We start from the raw sequence: 22,837 nt of genomic DNA, 5'->3' as shown, positions 1-22,837 counted from the left end.
TCCATTTAGCCAGCAGGGTTCTCTGTCCATCGCACAGACAGGAAGAAAAAAATATTCAGGAAAAATAAAATACGTTTCATGATTAACAACTGTATGATTGTGGTAAAGTTCTCCCAATCAGGAATACCACATTACCTCCAAAAATAATTTTCTTCGGTCATCGTCACTGCCGTGTATATTCCCACCCAAGTCGACACTCAGGGTACTACACTTTTCTATGTGCAACCTGGAAACCGCTTATTCTGAGACCGCATTTATTGTAGCTGGGGACTTTAATAAAGGAAATCTGAGGAAAACGCTACAGAAATTCTATCAACACATCTCCTGTGATACATGCGCAACACGGACCGTGGATCATTGCTACTCTCCCTTTTTTTAGGCTATGCAAAACAGGAACAGGAAGCTCCTGTGGTATGGACTGCTCAATGTTGGTCTGACCAATTGAAATCTATGCTTCAAGTTTGTTTTTGATCACGCGGAACTGGAAATATTCTGGTTCGCCTCTGAGAACAGTATTTACTTACACAAGTTAATAAGCAAGTGCATAGAGGATGTTGTTCCCACTGTGACGATTAGAACTCGTCCAAACCAAAAACCGTGGATTTATTGCAGCATTCACAAAACTGAAAGCGCGAACCTTCGCATTTAACCATGGCAAGGTGACTGGGAACATGGATGTGTACAAGCAGACGACCTCAGTAACACAATCAAGAGGCAAAACAACAGTACACAGTGGATTTGCATTAAACGGCTCAGACATGATCCATATGTGACAGGGACTCCAGACAATCACCGATTTATGAAGGGAAAACCAGACACGCCGCGGACATCCACGCCTCGCTCCTGGACGAGCTAAACACCATCACCTGCTTAGAGGAAAACTACATCGAGCCACCAACGCTCACGGGGACTCTGCTTTCGTTCTCTGTGGCCGAAATGAGTAAGTCATTTAAGAGTGTTAACCCTTGCAAGACTGCAGGGCCACGTCCTCAAAGCATGTGCAGACCAGCTGGCTGAAGTGTTTACGGACGTATTTCATCTCCATATCCCAGTCTGTTGTTCCCACTTGCATCAAGATGTCCACCATTGTTACTGTACCAAAGAAAGTGAAGGTAAATTACTATCGCCCCTTGCACTCACTTCTGTCATCATTCTTTAAGAGGCTAGTTAAGGATCATATCACCTCTACATTACCTGAAACCCAGACCCACTACAATTCACATATCGCTTCAACAGACCCCGGGTGATTGCCATTGCACTGCACCCTGCCCAATCCTACCTGAAAAAGATAAATACCTACAGTACCAGTCAAAAGTTTGGTACCTACTCATTCCAGGGTTTTTCTTTATTTTTACTATTTTCTACATTGTAGAATAATAGTGAAGATATCAAAACTTTGAAATAACACACATGGAATCATGTAGTAACCATAAAATATATTTGTTTATATTTGAGAATCTTTAAGGTAGCAACCCTTTGCCTTGATGACAGCTTTGCACACTCTTGACATTCTCTCAACAAGCTTCATGATGTAGTCACCTGGAATGCGTTTCAATAAACAGGTGTGCCTTGTTAAAAGTTAATTTGTGGAATTTCTTAATGTGTTTGAGCCAATCAGTTGAGTTGTGACAAGGTAGGGGAGTATACAGAAGAAGGCCCTATTCTTGCCAGATCATTACTTTAAAACAATGAGGTCAGTCAATCCGGAAAATCTTAAGAACTTTGAACGTTTCTTCAAGTGCAGTCGCAAAAACCATCAAGCGCTATGATGAAGCTGGCTCTCATGACGACCGCCACAGGAAAGGAAGACCCAGCGTTACCCCTGCTGCAGAGGATAAGTTCATTAGAATTACTCTCCCCCCCCCCCCTCAGAGATTGCAGCCCAAATAAATGCATCAGAGTTCAAGTAGCAGACAAATAATGTTTACATACTGTTTAACCACTTTATATTTATAGCACATTCGGAAAGTATTCAGACCCCTTGACTTTTCCCACATTTTGTTAAGTTACAGCCTTATTCTAAAATTGATCAAATTAATTGTTTTCATGAATCTACACACAATGACCCATAATGACAAAGCGAAAACAGGTTTTTAGGACTCTTTGCAAATTAAAAAAATTAAAAACCGATGCCTTATTTATGTAAGTATTCAGACCCTTTGCTATGTGGCAAATTCAATTGATTGACCATGATTTGGAGAAGGTGCACACCTGTCTGTATAAGGTCCCACAGTTGACAGTGCATGTCAGAGCAAAAAACAAGCAATGAAGCTGAAGAAATTGTCCGTAGAGCTCCAAGACAGGACTGTGTCGAGGTACATATCTGGGGAAGGGTACCAAAAAAAATTCTGCAGCATTGAAGGTCCCCAAGAACAATGCCCTCCATCATTCTTAAACGGAAGAAGTTTAAGAACCACCAAGACTCTTCCTAGAGCTGGCTGCCCAGCCAAACTGAGTAATTGGGGGAGAAAGGCCTTGGTCAGGGAGGTGACCAAGAACCCAATGGTCACTCTGACAGAGCTCCAGAGATCCTCTGTGGGGTGGGAGAACTGGTAGAGTGGCCAGACGGAAGCCACTCCTCAGTAAAAGGCACATGACAGCCCACTTGGAGTTGCCAAAAGGCACCTAAATGAGAAACTAGATTCTCTGATGAAACCAAGATTGAACTATTTGGCCTGAATGCCAAGCGTCACATCTGGAAGAAACCTGGTACCATCCCTTCAGTGAAGCATGGTGGTGGCAGCATCATGCTGTGGAGAGGTTTTCAGCGGCAGGGACTGGGAGACTAGTCAGGTTTGAGGGAAAGATGAATGATGCAAACTACAGAGAGATCCTTGATGAAAACCTTCTCCGGAGTGCTCAGGACCTCAGACTGGGGGCTAAGATTCACCTTCCAATAGGACAACGACCCTAAGCACACAGCTAAGAAAATGCAGGAGTGGCTTCGGGACAAGTCTCAATGTCCTTGAGTGACCCAGCCAGAGCCCGGACTTGAACATGATCGAACATCTCTGGAATTACCTGAAAATAGCTGTGCAGCGACGCTCCCCATCCAACCTGACGAGCTTGAGAGGATCTGCAGAGAAGAATGGGAGAAACTCCCCAAATACAGGTGCGCAAAGCTTGTAGCTTCAACCCCAAGACTTGAAGCTGTAATTGCAGAAAAGAGAAAAGGGTCTGAATACCTATGTAAATATAATATTTTTTTTATACTTTTAATCAATAAATAAAAATGTCAACCTGTTTTTGCTCTGTCATTATGGGGTAGTATGTGTAGATTGATGAGTGAAAAATAAGGCTGTAATGTAACAAAGTGGAAAAAGTCAAGGGGTCTGAATACTTTCCGAATTCACTTTATATACTGAATTCTAGTCATGGCTCAACCTGTATAACTACTGCTGTACAATACTGTGTACTGCCTTTTACATATCAATATATGTATGTGTGTATATATATTCCAGTCTCTTGACATTGCTAGTTTTTTTTTCTTGATTGTGTATTTTACGATTTTGTATTGCTAGCTATTACTGCACTGTTGGAGCTAGAAACACAAGTATTTTGCTGCACCTGTGATAAATCAAAACAGATTTGGAGATGTTGCTGTCCAATTTCAAAGAAACTACTTAAATTCCACTACAATGATTTCCGGCCCTTACTGTTAGCGGACCTGAGTCTTGAATCAGAATTCTGATCCTACAGAAACATCAGTTGCTTGTCACTACCTACACCACTGTGAGAATTGAAAGGACCTCCTATTTGTTTAAACTGATACCACACACACTATTTATAATAGAGCATTGTAAAAATATGCTAGTGTAGTCCATTATATTCACGCAATGGAACAGCACTTCAGCTATCTAATATGACGTACAGTTGGTCGTGAAACCACTTGTTCTGCTCTTGTAATTTCGGATTAGCAGAACAGCAGTTTGGAACCTTTCCATTTCCAGGGAATGGCCATAATGGCTGTAATTCAAAATCCCCCAACAGATCTCTCTCAAATGTATTGTTATGACCTATTTGTGTTACTTAGAAAAGATTATGATGCAAAATGACAGAGCGATTTTAAAATGGCTGTTTTTCTTTGTTTTTAGTGTGGCGGTCACCAGATCTAAAGACGTGCCCGCCTTTGGTCCTCCCATCCCCCAGGGGGTGTTCTTCCCAAAGTCGGCCATGTTCCGGGACTTCCTCCTGGCCAAGATGATGAACGGCGAGAATGCAGTGCATAAGTCGGACAAGTTCCGCGCCATGGCCATGCGCACGCGCCAAGAGTACCTGAAGGATTTGGCCGAGAACTTTGTAAGCGCCACCCCCGTGGACTCTTCGGCGGCCAAGTTCAGCTTCATCTCGTTGGGTGTCAAGAAGAAGGAGCGCAGCCGACCCCGGCGCAACGCCCACCTCCAGAGCTACGGGGCGGTCACTTGGGCCGTGGTGGCCCGGGACTTTGGCCAGTCAGCAGACATTGGCTGCTTGCTGGCCGTCTCCAATGAGTTTGTGGTGCTGATCGAAGAGGCGTCCAAGGAGGTGGTGTTCAACTGCTACTGCCGCGACGTCCTCGGTTGGAGCTCAACATCCGGGAGCGTCCGACTTTTCTATGAGCGAGGCGAGTGTGTGGTGTTCTCCACGCAGGAAGGATGCTGGGACGACGTCCGGGAGATCATGCAGAGGTTGGAGGTAAGAAGGTTGTGTGGGAGGCTAAAAGACAACATAATTCAGTGCTACACATCCTGTACACAGATTAAGCCTAATCCTGGACTAAAAAGCATTTTCAATTAAGATTTTCCATTGAGAATGCTTTTTAGTCAAGGCTTAATTTGTGTCCAGGAAACCACGCCTCAATGTTTAAACCAGGGGTCGTCAATCGGACCCACAAGGAACATATCTGATTCAACTTCTCCAAGTATTTACTGAAGACTAGGTTTAGTTGATCACTTGGTTTTGTTACTGCTTGGCTGTACCCACACTGGCCCAGAGAAGATTGGCCACCTCTGCCTGAGACATAAGTATCATAAGACACTTGTACCTCAGTATTTGGCTGCGTTTTGACAGGCATCCCAATTCAGATTTTTTTCTTCTCCTAACTAATTGGTATTTTGACCAGTCAGATCAGCCCTGTGAAAGATCTGATGTGAAAAGATCTTGTTAAGCTAAATAGTTTACTATGGGTGAACACTGCAGTGAGGTGATGGGAGCCAGCCCAAGTCACAGCAGATTAGTCAGCAGGTCAGCAGATGTCCCCCATTTATACCGCCACTTTACCTCAGCCTCACAACAATACGTTTGTTGTTAAAAGTTACTGTTCTTGAATCACTGGTGGCAATTAAGGCCTACCAGGGCGTGTACTTTCCTCCTGCTTTTTTCCCACGAATTGATTGAGTCATTTGATTGATAATTGTATTATTTAGGGGGAGACGAGAGGTCGTATGGGGTCGGGTGTCCCTGAGCTCTCTGTCCCAAGCCCTTTTAATTTCGGTTAAATGGGATTATCCAAAGGTATCTAAAGCCTCTGCTAAGGTTGTCACAATACCATTCACCTCAGATGCCCAGGCTTTGAGATGCTAAAAAGGGGTGAAGAACTGGGGAGTCTGGATGAAAAATAGTGACACGTTGCCACTCCAAACAGAGCTGGTGTCTTTTAACCTTTTGCTTCGTGACGACCCTAATCTTTGCAGAGCTTGACATTGTGAGATTGGCTGGTTTATTCTGAAATTATCTAGGTATTTCTCCTATTGTTGGCACACTTTTTTTGTCAAATCCCGCAACTTTTTCCTGCACTTCAAGAGGCCAGCTCAGGCCACGTTTGGACTATATTTTGTTTTTGTTGCCAAGTTGGATTGAATGGAGCCCTTAGTCTTTTCAACCAACTTTATAATGGAAAGGGATAATAATTTAAGTTCTCATCAGCTTCAGTGCTGTTAAGGTTTTGTATATGTGTGGATTAGGTCAAACCACAACCTCACGGAGAGGTAGTAATTAGCAACTTTAACTGGGGTAAAGGTTGGCCTTATAAGGTAATGCTCATAACTTTTCAAAACAGTTGCCAACATGGATAAACCCTAATAAATCCATTAGATCAAAGTAGGCTGAAATTTACTCTCTTGGTCATGTTGCCCTAGATTGTCACCCGGGGCTGCGAAACAGTGGAGATGACCCTCCGGCGGAACAGTTTGGGCCAGCTGGGATTCCACGTCAACTTCGAGGGTGTGGTGGCAGACGTGGAGCCCTTCGGCTTCGCCTGGCAGGTGGGTCTCCGTCCGGGCAGCCGGCTGATGGAGATCTGCAAGGTGGCCGTGGCCACACTGTCCCACGAGCAGATGATCGACCTGCTGCGCACGTCCAACACGGTCAGTGTGGTCATCGTCCAGCCCCATGAGGACGGCACACCCAGGAGGTAGCTTAAACACCACTTCCTCCTTCTTTGTACTTAACTAAGCTAAATTGCTCTTACAAAAACATCTGTCCCAAGCGTTGTTTTATTCTTTCACTGAACAAAAATGTAAACGCTAAAATGCAACAATTTCAACGATTTTACTGTGTAACAGTTCATATAAGGAAATCGGTAAGTGAAATAAATTCACTAGGCCCTAATGTATGGATTTCACATGACTAGGCACGGACGCAGCTATGGGTGGGCATGGGACTTGGGAACCTGGCCCAGCCAATCAGAATGAGTTTTTCCCCACAAAAGGGCTTTATTACAGACATAAATGCTCCTTCGTTTCATCAGCTGTCAGAGTGGCTGGTCTCAAACAATCCCGCAGGTAAAGAAGTTGGTGGTCCTGGACTAGCGTGATTATACGTGGTCTGTGATTGTGAGGCAACAGCTCTGGTGGACATTCCTACAGTCATCATTCCAATTGTACACTCCCTCAACTTGAGACATCTGTGGCATTGTGTTGTGTGACAGAACTGCACATTTTTAGAGTGGCCTTTTATTGTCCCCAGCACAAGGTGCACCTGTGTAATGATCATGCTGTTTAATCAGCTTCTTGACATGCCACATCTGTCAAGTGGATGGATTATCTTGGCAAAGGAGAAATGCTCACTAACAGGGATGTAAATTAGGAATGCACAATATATCGGTGAGCATATCGGAATCGGCCGATATTAGCTAAAAATGCCAACATCGGTGTTAAGCTAGACATCAAGCCAATGTGCAAAACCGATGTCAAAGCTGAAGTGCATACGTATATAATGTAAGTAGATGACGTAATGACGCCACGAAAATACAGCGCTACACAGAACAAAAGCAGAAAAATACTAAGTGCACACTAATGAATTTATTTCAGTTGACCGATTTATAATTTTCTTTTCTTTATATGAACTGTAACTCAGTAAAATCTTTGACATTGTTGCATTTGTATTTTTGTTCAGTGTACGTATCGCATTACTTTTGTCTAGAGCCCTATGGACCTGTGCCATTTGAGACTGGGCCAACATGTATGAATCAAGACCGGGTTTTCGTGCTGTGCCATTTTTTTGGGACATTCCAAGGTAGTCGTTGGGTTGGTTGGTGAACTGTTGTGTTGAGAACTTGAGACTTGCCAAATCATGTTTTAACAGGAATCAAGCAGGGTGAAAGAGAACATTATCCATAGGAACATTTCTGGGATCTTTTATTTTAGCTCATGAAACATGGGACCAACACTTTACATGTTGTGTTTATATTTTTGTTCAGAATAGGGAAATAGGATGCATTTTGGGACTTGGCTAGTTCAAAGCTAATGATCTCTGTAGTCATGACCTAATGGGCTTGTTAAATTAATCAATGTTGTCTATTAATGTTGTGTTTTGTGTGGAACCCTGGAAGAGGAGCTGCGGCTTTCGCAACCGCTAACGGGGTTCCAAATAAAATACTAATACCAGTGTTATTGATCAATCGGCTGTTATCAGTGTTATCAATCGGCCACAGGCTTAGTCAATGCAGCTCATATCCATCCGCAAATGTTTAACATATTTAACTGTAGCAAAGGAGCAGTAAATTGGGATGAAGTTGGACACAAGTTAGCAGCGACTAGTCCCAAATGCAATGGGAGATTGCACTCAGAATATTGGGTAAATACTGTATTCTGACGTTTAAATCAAGCAAGAAAGAAGTGGAACGAGGCTATACCAGTTTGGAAATGGACGTATCAATTAGTGAGGTTTGTGGAAAAATGTAACGGGCATTGAAAAATCTCAAAAAAACCTAACTCTTAAAATGCAGTCCATCTGCCAAATCTCAACTTATATCTTCCATTGACTTACAGTATAACATATTTGGCAAGGAAGAGGATTTACACATTTTTACATTAGATGCACTTAATAACACGGTAACAACTCATACTCTTACAGTATAATTTTAGTACATGTACTTCACTGTTTTAAGATTGTTTTGTAAGACGCTGAATTGCTAATGTGTCTTTTGATTTATTCTATCAGGAGCTGCTCAGAGATGTACCGTGTCCCCGTGGTGGAGTACAAGACCACCACGGCTGCCGGCTGGCACCGCGTCTCGACCGCCCCAGGTGGCGGCCCGTCCATGTCCCGGGCCTCCCCCACACAGGGCCCCAGCCCCGGGCAGCAGATGTTCCACTACGCCCAGGGGGCCATCTCCCGCAGCACCTCCTTCGACAGGAAGCAACAGGACGGGACCAGGTACACCTCAGCACCCACCTCCATCTTCATTGACTCATAGTTCCAAGTTCAAACGCCCTAGATCAGAGGTACTCAAATTTGAGCCTGTAGGGCCAAAGTGCTGCCGGTTTTCTTTTCGAACAGGGTAAAGTCATTGTCACTGGTTGGTTAGAGATTCCACTCACAAGCACTGTCTTCATCAGTCCCTGCTTATCAGAAGAATTTACATCAGCAGTACTTGGAGACCAGATTTGAGTATCCCTGCCTTTGACACTCATAATCATGCACCAAAGGAAACTTGAGATACACTATCTTTCAACAGTTTGGTATCACTTAGAAATGTCCTTGTTTTTGAAATAAAATAAAATGTTTTGTCCATTTAAAACAGTGTAGATATTGTCAATGTTGTAAATTACTATTGTAGCTGGAAACGGCTGATTTTTAATGGAATATCTACATAGGCGTACAGAGGCCCATTATCAGCAACCATCACTTCTGGCCTTCTAGGCAGAGTTGCAAAGAAAAAGCCATATCTCAGACTGGCCAATAAAAAGAAAAGATTAAGCTGGGCAAAAGAACACAGACACTGGAAAGAGGAACTCTGCCTAGGAGGCCAGCATCCCGGAGTCACCTCTTCACTGTTGATGTTGAGACTGGTGTTTTGCGGGTACTATTTAATGAAGCTGCCAGTTGAGGACTTGTGAGGCATCTGTTTCTCAAACTAGACACACTAATGTACTTGTCCTCTTGCTCAGTTGTGCACCGGGGCCTCCCACTCCTCTTTATATTCTGGTTAGAGCCAGTTTGCACTGTTCTGTGAAGGGAGTAGTACACAACGTTGTACGAGATCTTCAGTTTCTTGACAATTTCTCGCATGGAATAGCTTTCATTTCTCAGAGCAAGAATAGACTGACGGGTTTCAGAAGAAAGTACTTTGTTTCTGGCCATTTTGACTCTGTAATCGAACCCACAAATGATGTTCCAGATAATCAACTAGTCTAAAGGCCGGTTTTATTGCTTCTTTAATTAGAACAACAGTTTTCAGCTGTGCTAACATAATTGTAAAAGGGTTTTCTATTGATCAATTGGCCTTTTAAAATGATAAACTTGGATTAGCTAACACAACGTGCCATTGGAACACAGGAGTGATGGTTGCTGATAATGGGCCTCTATAGATATTCCATATAAAAATCTGCCGTTTCCAGCTACAATAGCCATTTACAACATTAACAATGTTTATACTGTATTTCTGATCGTTCATGTTGTTTTAATGGACAAAAAAAATGCTTCTCTTTCCAAAACAAGGACATTTCTAAGTGACCCCAAACTTTTGGTAGTGTATATTACATCAAACATGCTTCCTTGCTTGGTATAAAGAGTCACTCAGATGTCATATACATATACAGATTTGCTGACCAATCATGTCTGACTCCTCCCAAGGACCTTTACTAATAATTGAATAGGACTCATTGCTGACCTGTTTTTGTTAGTGAAATTGTATAATTTTCCCGACGAACACAATGGCACTTCTATCCTTAGTATCACTGACACTGCGCAACATTAGCATAGGCCGTGCATAATGAGGTCAAGGTTTTTGTAATGTGATTAGCATAAAATTAAGTGGCAAATACATGACTGGGAAACGGAGACTGCTCTGACGGGAAGAAAAACAAGATGGCAGAAGGGGCATGTTCATTAGGGAAAAGCAACTGAGTGTTTTACAACGATTTGCAATGGTAAACAGGAATAGGGTTTGTTATTTGACAAGTCTAGGTAAACCATCCCTGTTTGTCAGTTTTCTACTGTTGATCCCTAATGAACTCGACCCAGCTCTAATTCCAACTAACATGCTGTCGCTACGATACTTAAAGCAGTGTTTCTCACAGACATTGCTTCAGATGGTGTTTGCACACACAGTGGATACCAGAACTAGAAAGAAACTACTGAATCAATGCTGAATGTAGATGATAAGCACTCTTTGGCACTTGATATGATACTAACAGAAAAACTAACAGAAGAGACTTGAGGGTTTTCCTCGCGGTTGCCCATATGTTTGGTCATGTTTTATGGAGTGATTTTAGTGGCAACAGAATTTTTATCAGAATTTGTATTATGAAATGTTTAATTTTGTTGGCACCAATATCACTCCATAAGCATCTACTTTTTCACTCTGTCTATAAGGATTGTGGATCGACCTCCCGTGTTGTGCCCCTGTTACTGAACTTGGCACACAGCATGGAAGTTGGTGAGGGGTTGAGGGCGGGGGGCTGTGGGGTTCGCTAGCAGGGCGTCAAGGCATGTGAATGTTTTATTGAGCTCCTGAGTGTTGAGGCTCTTGTTTGCAGCCCTGCACTGCCTCTCTGCTGTGGTCTGTCCCCGATCGGCGTGCACGCACACACACACACACACACACAGTGACAGTAAGGCTACCTCAGCACTGGTCTTTTGGGCAGTGTTGCATTACATGTCAGCTATGCAAGGGTGCATCAGGTTGAACGCGCGTGTGTTGCCATGCGTATGTGTGGTGTTTCACATAATCAGTGTGTGCATATCCTTTTACAACTGTATGACAACTGTGTGTGTGCATGCAAGCATACCGGTATGTGTGTGTACATGTGGGAGTAGTGCATTTTTGTGGGATGAGTTTGACCTTTTGTCAAAAGAAAAGCACAGCCTATTGGCTGTCATTTTTCCTTATCGTGGCGGAAAATTGAGATGAAGTTATTCCCTTCTAGTCAATGGTTTCACAGGAATGATTCTGGCATAGATTGTCCTCTCAGGAGTTAAACACTCTATTTTCAGATTGGAGTGTCCTTGAAAATGTCTGTATGAAAGACTTTACAAGTCTACACCGAGTGTACAAAAGTATTGTGAACACCTGCTCTTTCCACTGACGTGGACTGACCAGGTGAATCCAGGTGAAGGCTAGGTTCCCTTATTGACACAACTGTGGGAAGCATTGGAGTCAACATGGGCGAGCATCCCTGTGGAACGCTTTCAACACCTTGTAGAGTCCATGCCCCGAAGAATTGAGGCTGCTCTGATGGAAGGGGGGGGGGGGGGGTCAACTCAATATTAGGTGTTAGGTGTTCTTAATGTTTTGTTCAGTCAGTGTATATTATAGACCTGTTTGCAACCATATAAACTGTTCTTATCAGACACGTCGCTCTCTTGGAGACATGGGCATTTCATATGGACTGCACTTCACACAAAAGAGGTTCATTGTTTCGGTAATTGTATACTTTTAAAGCAAAATAGGTTGTTTGCTTCCCTACAAACTCTTCTGGTGTCTGATATTTCTCTCTTTAAACTTAAGATGTCAGGAGTTAAGATGTCAACCCTGCTTTGGCACCAAATGATGCATTTATTTCTCCTTTATTTTATCAGGGATTCATACTGAAACCATGATCTCTTTTACAGATGAGACCCTGAATTACATAAATTCCAGAAAATACCCACATCAAAATGTAAATACAAAATGCAAGCAGAAAGAAAAACACGGTCAGAATAAACAAACACGTTCATCAGTAATGAGGTCCTCAATCAGCTTTCTGAATTGCCCTGGAGGCACCAGAACATCACATTTGAACGATTGTTCCACAAAATAAGGTGCAAGAAAACTATAAAAGCAGAGTTGCCTAACTCTGTATAGACCAAAGGAATTTCCAGAGTTCGCCATCCCTGAGACCGGGTGTCTAAAGTTTAGTAATGATGTTCGGTACAGTGGGACTTTATGTAAAAGGGCTTTATAAATGAGAACGTAGCAATGTATCAACCTACGTGACATCAGAGGGCCAACCAACTTTCTGGTAGAGAATGCAGTGATGAGTACGAAAATTGTCGGCCATAATAAAGCGCAGTGCACTTTGATAAACTAGTGTTTAGACTTTAGTGAACCTAAAGTCCTGACCCACTAGTCATTGTCCTTTTATTTGGGTTTTTAAGTTAGCGCTTGTGAGCTACACTTAGGTGGGGGTAGCTTTTAGAACAAAGTTAGAATTTTCATTTGTCACTGAAATTTCTTGAAAATCAAACCATAATGAGTAACAAAATTAAAATGACCACGTATTTCCAAGACACTAGCCTTCTCAGTCTACTTTTTGGACCAGACCAGTTGATATAGTAACATATTGGTTCTTATTAACACTGTGGAGCGTACCGGGAGTCACCACACCATTACCAGCAGGAAATATGAAAACCGGTTTCTGGGTTATGATTCATGTAACATTACATTTCACGCACCCTTTTACCATACCATATTTGTCATATGTGACACTTTGTCTGGGTTCTACAGAAAAAAACAGAGGTGATAGACTCTGAGGTAGTACAATGGAACCATTAAGGTGACATGTTTTCCTAAGGGAAACGACACGGAGACACTGCATATGTTTGTGTGGGGGTTGTTTGAATTCAAACACTTTGTGGCTTCCACTCCTAGTTGGAGCTTCGCCAGCTAATTAAGAGGGAGTGGGACTCCATTTGCAGCTGCCAACGCCTTGCGAAGCAGGCCTGCTCCAAAGCTGCTGAATATGCAAGATTATCCTCCCTTTCACACCACCTCATGCCTTCCTCCCTGCCCTACAATATATACCCTCTATTATGCTCGCTTACCCATTGCACATTTACGATCCCATCTCAGCTTTTCCATATGATCTGGGATTCTGTGTTTTTTTTCGAGGGCTCAGCGTTCCTCCCGGGCCGGCGGGAGAGTCGAGTTTCACTAGTCGGAGGCTCAAGCATCTCACGAGTCGGAGGCTCAAGCTTAGAACAGTCTGTTCAGGCTAAGAATAACGCCTGGCCTTTCTGCGTACTTATGCTATGTTCCCCTAGTATTTCCCCAAACACTCTTCATAAATGGATGGGATTCTAGTAGTCCAGTTACTATTTATCGTCACTGTCTAATGGTTGACCTACTATTTGTATTGTCAGTATCGAATAATACAAAATAAAACATCTTATCTACACTCTGTAATTTGACCTTTGGCACAATGCACATGATGATACACAAAACAAACAAACAAACATCAGGGGCACGTTTATCATATGTCCAGACTAGGCGATGAGTTGTATTGACACGCCTGACATTGTCACGAAGGCTCTTTGAGAATAACATGAGTGATAACATGGTCGTTTAGCAGATGTGTTTATCCAAAGTGACCCACCTAGTGGGCAATTTAGTTTTGTCTGCTAGGTACAGTCAAAGTGTTCCCTTCGACCTGGAGTGTGTGGCCCTTTTGAGAATCCAACTAACAACTAACCCTTTCCATTCAACAGGGCCATTGAAGCTGTAGCCTACAGGTGGGGCACTTTGGCGGTCGAGGCCCGTTTGGTTAAACGTCCCCTAAACGTTATTTTGTGGTTTTCAGGGTACTGCAGGAATATGAGATATCCCCTACGGCCTCCTGTAGCAGTCGGGAACCTGGACAACTGTACTGCAGCTCCCCCAGCAACCAGTCCACGTCCAGTGACCCCGGACCCTGTGGCACCTGGTCCCAGAAGGCTGGATACATTAACGGGTAAGTGCATTAGGGCACAGCGCTGCGATGCACATTTTATGACCGCTATGGTGTATATTTTAGGACCACTATGGTGTATATTTTAGCACCACTATGGTGTACATTTTAAGACACTCAACCTCATGCCTCGCCACTCGATGGAGAGTTACATACACAGCAGACTGGGTTTGAATACAATAATATTAAAATACTGTATCTGCGCTTGATTGAGCTTGTCTGGGGCAATGATGCCGATGGAATAGTGCCAAAAGTAGAAACCCCGCCCAAGTTTATTAGATGTTTACGTTCCTCAAAATAATCAAGTCCATGTTTGATGGCATCTGTTGGAGAAATCTACAGACCCCAAGCACAAATGAATGGGAGAGATGGCTGTCATCTAATAAGGTGCTTTTCTTTGCTCCTAGATTAGATCAACTTTCATTTGGTAGTGTGCTTAAAAAGACAAAGAGCATAATACATAGAAACGCAGCATAATGCACAATTAAAATGCATATGAAAAGTGCAACAGTCTACATATTTACACTCCTATCAACCCTCTTAAACCAGACTATCCCCACATGTGCATAGATGGCACATAATCTATACAGAAAGAGGACCATAATAATAATACTATGGTCATTTAGCATTTTCATCCAAAGCGATTTTCATAACTGTTCAGCATTCACAATGACCAATAGTGTATATGATTCAATCCCATTTATTTTAAAACCACTTTTTACCTCTGCCATTGTCACAAAGTGCTTTACATATATTCAGCATAGTGTATATATTCAATACAGTGACCCATATATTCAGTATATGTAGTAGGACCATATGATAGAGGAGACGGCCTATCTAGGACAGAACAATGCCATTACCACCCCCACCCCCACCCCCTCCCATCCTGGTTCTTCCAGGACCCCATTCCTTGACCTTCTGCAGTCCAGACAAGTCTATAGTCGCCAGGCCAGAGGCTCCAGCCGGACCCTGGCTCTCAGGTTGCAAGGCATTCCTTCAATATCCCCACAGCATCGAGACACATTGTGGAAATGTGTCTAGGCAGCCACAGTTTAACGGATACTGTTACACGCCAAGGGAAAGGTTTGAAATAGCTCAGTGTGACTAGCCAAGTGGTGAGGTGAAACAATGGCCAGTGGTGCGAAAAGCAGGACGTGGGGTGGATAAGGATTACAATGCACTTTAAAGGTTCCAATGCAAATCAGTGACAAAGCATTGAGGATGCTGTGGGAGAAGATTAATTTAAACCCATTTTCTCAATGGTAATGTTTGGGAGCCATGATATGCTGGTTAGCGTTCTCTTTGAGGCATGAGTTTAGGACAACAATTCTCATTTGACATAATTATTGCATTGAAAGTTGATACAGTTGTGATTAGGTAAGGCATGGGTAGGCAACCCTGTTCTTAGAGTGCCGCAGATACTGCAGGATTTTGCTCCAACTAGGTACCACACCTTACCAACTGAGGTAATTGCTCAGTTAAATTATTGCCTAAATTCAAAACACCTGGTCTTCCAGGTCGGCTAAATCAAAAACATGAAGTGCTTGGGTCACTCCAGGACCAGGGTTGCCAACCCCTGTGGTAGGATCTGGCGGCTCTACATTAGATCGTGCAGGTGTGGGTCAGTTGAAAAAAAACTTAGTCTGTTTGGGCAACAACAAAACAAATGGCAGACCTGCGCGTCACTGACTGACTGTCTTCATGGTTAGAATGTTCAACAAATACATAATATCTTGCCTCCCTCTTTTGAAGATTTAATCCAGTTTGCTGATACCTCTAGCTTTATGTCCTGTTCTTCTTTTGGGCACCTGTAGATGCCAGTCCCCTGCACTGCACCTGGACCAGCCGAGCGACAAGGAGGGAGAGGGCCGGAGAGAGGGGGAACCCAAGCTGGAGAGGACCAGATCAGCAGGTATGGGTTACTCTTCTTCATCACCAGCATCGTCATCATCACCATCATAAGCATCATCATGTAATCACCAATATCATCAACTGTGCTATGAAAGAGACTCGCCAGTCAGTAGAAATGCAGCAAAAAGGTCAGCTGGCGACAGACAAAACAGAAAGCAATATTAACTGTCATTCTTACAGATTCAAGATTGTCATTCACATAAAGTTTTACCAAACGTGTCATGTTGTGATGTCAAAAAATGACAAATGTGCTTTCATAGCATGTACCTTAAAATAGAATGACTAAATAACTGCCATTCCAATTCATTTTTGGGGAATTTCAGGAAATGCATTGAAAAAATGGCAGTAATGGCAACTAGGGTCAGATTCATGAGTTCACACTGTAGTAAAAGGTTTTGCAATGGGAAATGAAAACGAGCGTTTCTTATTGGACACATTCAGGTAGTCCCTCCCCACTTTAATCTGTTTGCTTCCATTTGGTTCATAGTGAATATGACCCAGTTCAAGTCCTGAATATATGAAGAGTTGACCTGACATCAATTCTAGTGGACAGTATCGTAGAAATTGTACCACGAGTATTTTAACGAGATAATTATATCACAAACTGTCTTCCTCTTTTGCAGAGGCCAAGTGGCACCATCCCTCCACAAAGATTCTGAACATGAGGGAGAGAAGCCAGCCGAGACAAGGAGCAAAGGACTCCCCCAATAAATACCAACATGTGAGTACTCATACTTGCAAAGAGTTAGTTATTTTAATGTTTAATGAGGGTTGACTTTGATTTTACAATGTAATGCTTTTTTCTTGTCATGTTGGATTTGGGTTAGTTTGTTGCGTCTGTCATCATGTAATAGCCTACATTTGAGCGTCAATGGGAAGAATGTCTTGTAACACTGTTTCAGGACAAAATCAGTTAGTTGTAAGACACTTTAAATAAATAAATCATGGGTTTCATATGAAACCAATGACAAAACATCATGGCCATTTGGTGAATATATCCCATAGGACTTTGCCTCGTCAATCGACAAAGGCTTTGGTAGACCTACATATGCGCTCCCAGAGCACCTTATCCCCTTCTAGCTGCATGCATGGTCGGTTTGAACTGGAACACGACACCCTTGACAGATGGGCCATGATACCGTACGTATTGTCATCTGATCTTTAGGGTCGCACCTAGCAGTAGAGAACGGCTCGGTTACCCATACAGCCCCAAGCCGACACAGTACGATGGTGTGTAGCTCTATGTCTGCAGGGAACGAGGCCCGCCTCCTCTCGTCCTTGACGGACCAGGCTAGATTAGGTCAGCTTACCTTTGTCGGTGGTGACGCTTTTGCTGTCGCTTCGGATTTATTCTCCTGCCCCCGCACCCCCCACCAAATCTGTGTATTGAAAGTAATGGTGACGCATGGTGAATGTCGATTCATGTGCATAATTTTTTTCATTAATATTACTATGAGTGAGGAAGCATCCCAACAATTGGCCCTGGATAAATATTGCAAAGTTTGAAGCTTGAAGGGATGCTGCTGCTTTTGCTGATGAACAGAAAGAGGGGTAGAATGTATTTGCCTCCCTATGCAGAGCGCATTAAAGTTTCATATGCACTGTAAAGGCTGCCAAACATTTCCAGGGTCCCAATTCCATGATTCTAAAGTTTTAAGCGGTTAATATATTCCGAACCGGTGAATAAACCCACAATGTGTATTTCCACTTTTATCTAAGATCTGATTGAATTGTGACGTCAGGATACATAGCTTATGTATCATTTGTTTTTTAATGTTTACTAGTTGCCAAAATCCTTGTTTCCTCAATTCCTCTCGAAGCTCATTGGAGGTCTGAGGGAGGGGTCTTGGATCCTTTATTCCAATACGCTTTGAGAGGAACTGAGGAAGCAAGGATTTGACCGTTCATTTTCAGACACAAATGAATGCCGCTAACCACTAACTATTGTTGTGTTTGATCTCCCAGTCTGGCTCCAGTCACTCCAGCAGCAACACTCTCTCCAGCAATGCCTCCAGTGGCAGCAGCGACGAAAAGCGCTTCGGCTCGGGCGACCCCATGGACCCCGATGCCCTGGGCCTCATCTACATCAAGGGCGCGTCCACCGACAGCGGCATCGACACGGCGACTTGCATGCCCCCGCCGCCTCCCCCTCTACCTGGCTGCAGCGGAGGTGGCGTACCGGGGGTCTCGGCCGGCCGACCAGTCCCCCAGGATGCCCGAGGAGAGCAGTGGGTAGTGGAGTACTCCGGAACGGGGGGCTACCACGGAGCGGGGACGCCAGAAGAAGGGTTGACGTCACAAGGCTACAGCACCCAGGCCACTTCGGCTGGGCACGTAACTGACGGGAGCCTGGGCGACCTGAGTGAGATTTCCTCCATGTCCAGGTAAGGTGTAGCTCCAAGATAAAGTTCCCCTAAGTACAGATCTAAGATCAGCTTCCCGTCCCCTAGTCCATTAGTGGGGAAACTGCAAAACTGACCTACGATCAGCGTCTAGGGGTAACTTCACCCTACACCAAGAGGCTGACTGGATCCCTTTTGTCTGACCGGTGACCAGTGCTTGAATTGTGGCCACAGCTCACCAATACAGGGTACCAGCATCTGAAATGTTGTTCTGCTTGATTATCGGATTATATTGTAGAATATTCACTCTAAAATTAACCCTGGTACTGTACAATTGAAATCAGTTCTGGTACCTTTTCATTTCAATTCAACCACTCCCAATGACACTTCATAATGTGATGTCAAACTGCGCCTGTTTTCAATGTCTGTCATTATTGGATGTGAGTTATTTTTGCTCTAGGCATGTACACACATTACACATTGGCATGATGAGTAAGCAGAGACGGACTGGGACAAAAAACGGCCCTGGACTTTGACCTAGACTGGCCCACCACAACCAGCCCGCGGATATTCCACTGCCGACGCGCACACACACACACACACACGTGTACACACACATACACACGTGTACACACACGTGTACACACACCAGGCCCTAATACCACCACCAGCATCACAGCTACTGTACACAAATGCGGTACTATAGTGCTACAGAACACATCCTGAATGGTCATGATTGACCAATATCCCATCAATCTGACGCCTGAGCATAAAACAGAGAATGTATAATAGCTAGAATACTCAGTGAGACCAAACACTGTCTGGCTTCACTATGTCAAAGTAGTAGACAACACTACAACAGACGGCACAGTGAACCAGTAAAAAGACACCTGCGTTTTGGGTGTAAAGTGAATGGTAATTAAGCAAGTTATAGAAAAATGTCCTTGGCTACCTTAGTGGAAGAGTAGTTTTCTCAGCAGCTCACTTTACCCCAGCGTAGCACACCAATTCAGTTGTATTCATAGTTTTAGCTACAGATTATAAACATAGCAACATAGTGGAAACAATAGCTTTATAGTCAGAATTAATCATCATGAAATTAATAAATGAAAGGCGGCTGTGCTGTGTCAAAGACTGACTTTACAAGCGTTTTACTACACCCGCAATAACATCTGCTAAATATGTGTATGCGACCAATAAATTGGGATTTGACTAATGACAATAGTAGGGCTTCAAACAAACACAAGTACATAGTACAAATATGATTAAAATATGAAATATCATATGTTGTAGTTCCTATTCAACTAAAGTCGAGGAATAGGGCTTGAAATGACTGGCTGGCATGCACATTAATCAAGAAACTGTCTGACTGGCATCATGTCCTCACTAACTTTAAGCACCAACTGTCAGAGCAGCTCACAGATTACTCCACCTGTACATAGCCCACCTATAATTTAGCCCAAACAACTACCTCTTTCCCTACTGTATTTCTTTTTTTTTTTTGCTCCTTTGCACCCCATTATTTTTATTTCTACTTTGCACATTCTTCCACTGCAAATCTACCATTCCAGTGTTTTACTTGCTATATTGTATTTACTTTGCCACTATGGCCTTTTTTTGCCTTTACCTCCCTTATCTCACCTCATTTGCTCACATCGTATATTGACTTGTTTATACTGTATTATTGACTGTATGTTTGTTTTACTCCATGTGTAACTCTGTGTCGTTGTATGTGTCGAACTGCTTTGCTTTATCTTGGCCAGGTCGCAATTGTAAATGAGAACTTGTTCTCAACTTGCCTTACCTGGTTAAATAAAGGTGAAATAAATAAATAAAAATGTTACTGGTATAGTTAGTTTGTTTATTAGTTAGCCTAGTTAGTTTGCCCAATATTGATGTTGTGTTATCCATGTCTCCATCCCTGCCCTGGATCCCCTTTGCCTACCGCTTCGGCTGCACTGACTTTTACTTGTGCTATGCTCACAATCGTCGGCTATGTTGTCGCTGTCCTCTACTTCTGCTAGAACTCTTGTCCAGGGGCTGTGGCATCCCCCTTGGCATGGGCTTCATGCATGTTGACGTTAGCACTAGTAGCAGCACAACTGAATAAGTCGGTCAATTTCCTACATTTGGCTGCATCTGACTCAAGGGACTTTTTTTGTCTCTTAACTTCCCCCCCCCCCGTAGTGTTTTTTTGTGTGTGTGTTGTGGTGTTACTTTTCCATGTTGATTTGGGAGTTTTCCTACGCGGACTTCTCTTTATAGCTAGCTCAACTTCTCGTGAACGGGAGCCTCTGCTCCCTCTAGTTCCATGCTACTTGGTTCACTCACTACGACTCTCTGGTTCATTCGTATACTGTCTGGGCTGTGTTCGTGAAAAGGAAATGTTTGGAACGTTGCGGATAGTAATGTAATAAATAGAGCTGGCATGATTCCCTGTAGTGTTAGCCATTTTGGGCTCTAGATGGCTAGTCCACTACTGTAAGGCAAATAGGTAACTGTTGCAAGGCTGTGCCTGCACAATAAAAATGTTTATTCAGATAGACACCGGGTACAACAATAACATCGATAATGACGCAGCTAAAGTAGCCAGCTAACCTACTTAGCCAGCAACTAGGCAAAAACCACCATGTCGTCATCATCACAGAATCTCCCCACCAGATTCCCAATCCATTATTTTTGCACTTCCTCTCCAAGCTTGTGCACATTAGCCTGGAGTCAAGGTTACCTTTCCAACATTTCATTTCCTCCGTTTTTGGGTTAGACCAAATATAACAGAGTTTACAGTTTCCTGCCCTCCATTTTGAGGTCAGACGTGATGAGCCCAACTGTGCGGTTTCCTGCTGGGCCAGGCTGAGAGGTGACACCAGTCCCTCCATTTTGGGGTCAGATAGGACTGGATATAGTCTTACTTTTCATGCTGTTTCAGTCTGAGCGGTGACATCACGTTCTCCATTTTAGGTCAGACTGCATGAGCCAAACCGCAGTTTCCTGCCGGACCAGACTAAAAGTAACCTCATCCTCCAGCTATTGCGCACAGCCTATATAAGCCAGGGATATCAACCACTCTAAGTTGGCCTTAGTCAGAGTGGCCATAGAATTCTATGGAAGTACTCTACTGATTTTAAAGTATTTGTCATTTACACGACTGCGAGGCGTGGCTCTGTGCGTGCTAGTGTACGCGGGAGGGTTAAGGGGAAAGTGTTCTGGGAGATGATTGGTTGGTAGATTAAGCCGATTTAAACAATGCCTGTGTGCTGGGAGTTTCTCCAGGCTCTCTGTATTGGCTAATGAAGGCTGAATTGGATGTGTTGGTCCACCAGACGTGCAGTTGGGGCAAAAGTGTCTTGGGAACAAGATTATGCTAAAAGGTGATGACCGGTCTGCCATGTTGTGGCAGGCTCACTGTGGCCATGGCATGATCCTGCCTCCCCCGCAGTGGGCACAATGCAGCATTTAATGAGGTGTGACACATTTGCCCTTCGCTGCCAGAGGCACCAGTGCAGTGTCATCATGCCCCAATTCATATCATCACTATGTTGTCCGCATAGGCAGGGTTGGCATGAATTCTGCTGTAGTAGGCTAGTGGAGTCAAAGGAGTTGGGATCAAAACCTGCTCCGAGAACCACACAGTGCCCATCGTGAGGAGAATCACTGATATGAGTAGCAGGGTTTGGGTCAGTTCAATTCGGGAGGGGAATTATTCCTCCTGATTATCCCATGACTTGACTGATATAAAATGGACTGACCCCAAACCGTGGATTTTTGGTAGCCACTCATATTTGAAGTAATTGGCCAACTGTGATCACATATTTCTGTCTTTGTTTTCCTAGTGGCTCACGACACTCTGGCAGCCCCTCGGAACGTGGTCCTAAGACCTCCACCTCGGTTGACTCTTCCCAAGTCTACATCGTCTCCTCCGGCGGCATTGTGACAGGGGTGGGGCTTAATGCTGCCGTCCACACCCGCCAATCACCAGGCAAAGAGTATCTGATTGGCTGGAAGAAAGCCGAGGATGGCTCTCCAATGGTGGATCCGGGCAGGTCAAAAGACTACAGGTGAATAAATAAGCAGTGTTTTGTGGAGTTGTATTCTTACTTGGACATAAAACTTGCTCCTAGAGCGCTGTCAATATGTTCTACAGCATCATAATAGTTGCCGGTGCCACACATCCTTTTTCTCCCTCCCACTGACAAATTTTCAGCCTCGACTCTCAGTAAACCGTTGAAATGAAGCCCGTTGTCCTATTTTAATAACGACGCCACAAGTAGGTACGCTTGTCAACTTTACTAGTACTTTCCTGCTAACCTTTGGCCAGGTTGACCTCGCAAGCGAGGCTTCGACCCTCAAGGGTCTTTCTTGGTTAAGTTAACTGAACTGGAAAGAAAGATGGCGCGCTGACAAACTGTCTGCTTTGGTCCTGTTGAAAAGGTTGCAAGTCATGCTGCCATATTA

The 22,837-nt window shown here is 43.7% G+C and overlaps 1 protein-coding gene across 4 annotated transcripts in view; it reads left to right on the top strand.

The window, feature by feature from the left end:
- LOC115142646 (signal-induced proliferation-associated 1-like protein 2) overlaps positions 1-22,837 on the top strand; it is a 99,538-nt gene that overhangs the window by 60,075 nt on the left and 16,626 nt on the right. For 3 of the 4 annotated variants that reach the window (XM_065001580.1, XM_065001578.1, XM_065001579.1), the window contains exons 8-15: positions 4,095-4,674; positions 6,117-6,391; positions 8,422-8,637; positions 13,983-14,132; positions 15,944-16,041; positions 16,664-16,761; positions 18,006-18,424; positions 22,216-22,440. In XM_065001580.1, coding sequence (XP_064857652.1) covers positions 4,095-4,674; positions 6,117-6,391; positions 8,422-8,637; positions 13,983-14,132; positions 15,944-16,041; positions 16,664-16,761; positions 18,006-18,424; positions 22,216-22,440 — 2,061 coding nt within the window. The remainder of the gene's footprint in view (positions 1-4,094; positions 4,675-6,116; positions 6,392-8,421; positions 8,638-13,982; positions 14,133-15,943; positions 16,042-16,663; positions 16,762-18,005; positions 18,425-22,215; positions 22,441-22,837) is intronic. The other variant, XM_065001581.1, reaches the window with a different exon arrangement.

This window comes from Oncorhynchus nerka, linkage group LG15, assembly GCF_034236695.1.
Source record: "Oncorhynchus nerka isolate Pitt River linkage group LG15, Oner_Uvic_2.0, whole genome shotgun sequence".
In the NCBI taxonomy this organism is placed as follows: Eukaryota; Metazoa; Chordata; class Actinopteri; order Salmoniformes; family Salmonidae; genus Oncorhynchus; species Oncorhynchus nerka.
Note: the sequence above shows the minus strand (reverse complement) of the source record. Positions and strands in the feature narration are given on the sequence as shown.